The sequence below is a fragment of the Austrofundulus limnaeus genome, unplaced genomic scaffold (genome assembly GCF_001266775.1).
Source record: "Austrofundulus limnaeus strain Quisiro unplaced genomic scaffold, Austrofundulus_limnaeus-1.0 Scaffold197, whole genome shotgun sequence".
NCBI lineage: Eukaryota > Metazoa > Chordata > Actinopteri > Cyprinodontiformes > Rivulidae > Austrofundulus > Austrofundulus limnaeus.
In genome coordinates, this window is record NW_013952599.1 from 438,065 (window position 1) to 441,825 (window position 3,761).

At 37.5% G+C, this 3,761-nt stretch overlaps 1 protein-coding gene across 2 annotated transcripts in view; it reads left to right on the plus strand.

Annotated features, from left to right (window-relative positions):
• The first annotated feature begins 1,647 nt into the window (after window positions 1-1,647).
• e2f8 (E2F transcription factor 8) overlaps window positions 1,648-3,761 on the plus strand; it is a 12,389-nt gene continuing 10,275 nt past the window's right edge. The window contains exons 1-3 of one of the 2 annotated variants that reach the window (XM_014018617.1): window positions 1,648-1,878; window positions 2,812-3,060; window positions 3,139-3,289. In XM_014018617.1, coding sequence (XP_013874071.1) covers window positions 2,890-3,060; window positions 3,139-3,289 — 322 coding nt within the window. In that variant the 5' untranslated portion in view covers window positions 1,648-1,878; window positions 2,812-2,889. The remainder of the gene's footprint in view (window positions 1,879-2,811; window positions 3,061-3,138; window positions 3,290-3,761) is intronic. The other variant, XM_014018618.1, reaches the window with a different exon arrangement.

The following is a 3,761-nucleotide window of genomic DNA, read 5'->3' on the forward strand; positions in this document are numbered from 1 at the left end:
GACTGAAGAAGTCTCTTGGAGGAGAGACGAAACGTTTCATTAGAGAAGAACCCGTCCAGAAGACCTACAAAATTTTTTTTCTTACTGACAGCTTAAGTTACCAAACCTTTTATACTTTGAATTCTTCGTGTGTTACAAAGGAAATGTGAAAATTACAAAGAAAATGTTGAAATGAAATAGAGTGAATGAGTTAAATGATATCTTGTTAACATCAGATTAACAAGATACTAATAACCGTTACATATATTGATCCACAGCTGGGTTTGAGTGACAGGTTTTCCACTTAAGTGCCTCCCTCTTCAGAAGCTTTTTTTTTTTTCAAGTCTGCAGATAAATACTTCAAAAACAAACCACACCTTTTGGAAAACTTCAAAGCTTTCGTTTTAMATTTCAAAATCCAACTGATTTCTCCATAAATAAATATCCAGAATTTAGCTTTGAATTTATCTTAGGAACAGTTTGTTTTTATTCAGATAACAGGAGAAATATGCAACCTCTGGAACACCCTCGCTCTGGGTAGTCTCATGGGCCTTAATGTTGCAGATAAAAGTAATCCTCAGTTATCTGCCAGTAATCCTCAAAATATGTATGCTCCTATTTTGGTAATTCATATTTCGCRTAACTCAATAAAGTATTAAAAGCAAATATAAAGTGTTTTCTGTCATTACATAGGATAAACGTTTCTGGAATGAACCTACATTRAGAAAGGAGACTGCCTGAGAGGATTTAAAATGTCTTGAAGATGTCCAAAGARGTCGTCTTTAGGAGGGACAACTCTTGGTACTGCTGGAAAAAGAAATGGTCTTTCAACAAATCACCTACAACACAAAATATCTTCCAACAATAATGAGCCACGTCCTGCAGGGAAGTCAGGACCTCCTCTGCAGGAAACAAGGACTCAACACTTACCCAGATATGTCCTTTTACCACACCAGATTCTGTATTACTATACAACATACCAAATTACTGTGTACAGTAATACAGTAAGGTTGTGTTTAATGTGTGAGCTAATATTATCCATATCACAGGTAACCAGGCTCCATAAAGTGGTCAATCAATGTAAATTTTAAGATTTTGCCTGTTTTTCCTCTGTATCAAATTTGATAAGGCCTGCTTAATGTCACAAAGTTGTTGTTTTGGTTTGTCATGGATTTGAAGGTTGAGGGAGGATTTTCATCTGAATCAAAATAATTCAACAAAACAGTGACAGCGGAAAGTTGTGCAGACCTTTTCCATTACAGATACTTCTACCTGGGTAATAAATGTGAATACTTTTGACACCTCTGTTGTCTTAACCGTTCTTTAGTCCTCAACTTCCTCACTTTTTATTTTTTCAAGCACACAGTATGCTATCAGGGTGTAACAAGGGATATAAACCAGACAGAGAAAACTGCTGATCATGTTGAAAGGTTACAAGGAAATCTGTCTCTTTAGAATGAAAACATAAAAAAAATGAAAGTCGGTTTAAAACTTTGACACAACATCACAAACGACACCTGAAGAGGTCTGCACGCACAGAAATAAAACATAAGGGTCTGATTAGGGTCCGCCTCTTTCTCCCTACGGAAGAAGTGCGCCGGTGTCGTGACGACGTCAGTGCGCATGCTCGAACTGGGCGGGTCAAACGCTGTGGTCATCATTTCTTCATAACTGCAGTAAAGTTCAACAARGGGCTGTAGGGGAGGAAAGTCAGACTGGCAGCTGCAGATATATTTTATTCAGGTTTACAGAGTTCATGTTTATTCRGCCTCTGTGTGGAGATCCTTCCGGTTAAAACGCGCTGTCTCTAGCAGCTGGAGTTTTATTTTTTGGAAGCCTGAACTCGTACCGCGAAGATGGGAATTCTCTGATTGAGGAAGGGTGTCGTTCTCGGTTTTGGTAAGTGTTTTATCTCAGCAAATCGAGTTAAAGTCAGGACCAAAACTTGTCTTTTAGCCGAGGCTAAAGCTTTTATGTTGTCGCAAGTTACTGAGTGCGGCTCATTAATTCATCACCCAGGCAGAATAAGTTGGATTTGACAGGCAAAGTTTTGAGCGGTTGATGCGAAACGTTTCTGGGTAAACTTGTTTTACGACTCATTTGTTTATAAACTTGTCCTCGTTTAAAGAAAACTAATTTAATYCTTGTAAACGCTGTCTAATCTTTATTACATAGTTGTTAAATGTTTGTTATAACGCGCCGGCCACAGGGAACGAATGGTCCGCGCCAAGCATTTCAAAAACTGTTTACCTGCGCGGGACACTGTTCACTTCCGCTCTGCTGTCCCGTGCTGAGCTCCTATTGGCTGTTTCCGACAAAAAGGGCGGGATCTCCTTGTTCGTTGAACCTCTCGATTTGTTGGAATGTATGTCAATTACCGCCAATATTAGTTTTTCGTTTTCTTAAGATTTAAACTTACTTTTAAATTGAACTTTGACTTTTGTATTTATGAAGAAATGGGTGAAAATTAAAATATGTTTTAACTCAGTGTTTTTAGATTTTTTTAAATGTATGTAAAGCTGCTAAGCTGTCTTGTTGAATTTACAGTATGAGGCTATGCATAAATTAAAAATAAATGTATAATTATTTACTGAATGTGTTATATAAAGAGTCATTTTGTTCACTAACCTGGAAGTTAATTTATTACTTAATGATATGTGCATTATATAATATTCAAAGGCAAAAAATGTTAATTACAAGGCTTTATTTTATAATCTTGACAATATAATTTTCACAAGCCAGTACAGAAAATAAATTTTCCTCAGTTGTTATGACTGAATAAGGATGCAAAGTTTTTCTTTTAAAGTTCATGTTTCATTTTTATTTATCTAGGATGATGATTTTTTTGTGGTGAAACCTCCAAAGAAATCAGCTGGTTTGASTGTACTCTCAGGGGAGGAGCGGCTGACAATGGGGCCCTTCACTACGCCTAAAAAGGGAAGGGAAGTAGTTTCTGTCGATCCCTGGACACCAACCTCCAACCTTAAAATGCTCATCAGTGCTGCTAGTCCTGAGATCAGGAACAGAGAGAAAGGGCTGTGTGTGGACCACGATGAACGGGACGGTCTTGACCCCACGCAGGTACGAGTTCTGACATCGCTTCTCATGAGTCGAGGTGGTCGAAGGTGTTTTATTAATCTGTTGTTTTTTTGTCTGCAGGACTCTGAAAATGGAGACGAGTCTGAGAAAATGATAAGCAGAAAAGACAAGAGTCTGGGATTGCTCTGTCACAAGTTCCTYGCCCGATACCCAGATTATCCCGACTCAGACCTCAGAGACATCTGCCTGGATGATGTGGCCACTGAGCTCAGTAGGTTTTCTTTATCGGTCTGTCGTCATAATCATTACAAAGAGCTGTTTTTCTTTCTATACAAACATACACATAAAACAAAACGTGAAATTGAAAGCCTAGCATTCCCTAAAAGAATGTACATACATGTATATCACCTTGCCTTCATGTTCGAGTTTTAAACAGATCATCTTATGTTGTACCTGTTTTGGTCCAACCTTGAAAATAACGTGCACCGTCTCCTCAATCTTATAAGATGATGAGCTCACAGTATGTGCTCGTGACTCGTGTCTATTAACACATCAAACTTTACCTTGGTATTTGTAAAACTGAACAAGTTATAGACATTTTTTGCACCGACTAATGTTCATTTGCTGTGGTGGCCATGTTGAATTGTTAATGAAGAACAGAGTTGATTCAATTCAATTTTTCAATTACTTTATTCATTTCATTAAAACAAAACAAATACTTTTATATACAATATACAATAAAA